Source organism: Neopelma chrysocephalum, unplaced genomic scaffold (genome assembly GCF_003984885.1).
Source record: "Neopelma chrysocephalum unplaced genomic scaffold, ASM398488v2 Primary Assembly neopelma1_93290, whole genome shotgun sequence".
Taxonomy (NCBI): domain Eukaryota; kingdom Metazoa; phylum Chordata; class Aves; order Passeriformes; family Pipridae; genus Neopelma; species Neopelma chrysocephalum.
The window spans coordinates 1-730 of record NW_020922005.1 but is presented as its reverse complement, the minus strand read 5'-3'; the positions used below and the strand labels follow the sequence as shown (position 1 = coordinate 730).

Sequence of the window (730 nt, the reverse complement as noted above, 5' to 3'; positions counted from 1 at the left end):
GTCGCTGAGGGTCTGCTCCAGGTGCTCCTCCTTGCGCCGGCTCTGCCCCGCCTGCCGCAGGTACTCGAGGTAGAGGCAGAGCCCCCCGACCCCGAAGACCAGCGCCTCCCCCAGCAGCTCCGCCCCCAGCTCGGCCGCCGCCTCCTCGTTCAGGGGCTTCACCGCCGCCCCCCGGAACCCCAGCAGCCGCATCTTGGTCCTCATCTCCACCCAGTGGTACACTGAGGGGGGAGAAAGGGGGGTTAGAGAGACCCCAGGTACACACAGAGAGACCCCAGAGCCACCCAGAGACACATCGACCCCACCAGAGATCCCTCAAATCCACCCAGAGACACATCGACCCCATCAGAGATCCCCTAAACCCACCCAGAGACACATCAACTCCCTCATCTCCACCCAGTGGTACACTGAGGGGGGGAAAAGGGGGGTCAAAGACACCCAGGTACACACAGAGAGCCCCCAGACCCACCCAGAGACACATCGACCCCATCAGAGACCTCCCAAACCCACCCAGAGACCCCTCAAATCCATCCAGAGACACATCGACCCCCCCAGATACACCCAGAGACCCCCCAAACCCACCCAGAGACACATCGACCTCCCCCGAGACCACCAAAACCCCACCAGAGACCCCTCAAATCTACCCAGAGACACATCAACTCCCCCAGAGACCCCCCAAACCCACCCACAGAGCCCCCAAAGTCCCCCAAACCCGCCCACACCCCCCCCC

At 63.7% G+C, this 730-nt stretch overlaps 1 protein-coding gene across 1 annotated transcript; it reads right to left on the bottom strand.

Moving 5' to 3' along the window:
* Positions 1-3: 3 nt before the first annotated feature.
* Positions 4-314, bottom strand: OPA3 (OPA3, outer mitochondrial membrane lipid metabolism regulator; the record flags this gene model as incomplete). Its single annotated transcript, XM_027707494.1, has 1 exon — positions 4-314. A coding segment is annotated over one exon (311 nt), but the record flags the coding sequence as incomplete, so codon positions are not given.
* Between the last annotated feature and the right edge of the window lie 416 nt (positions 315-730).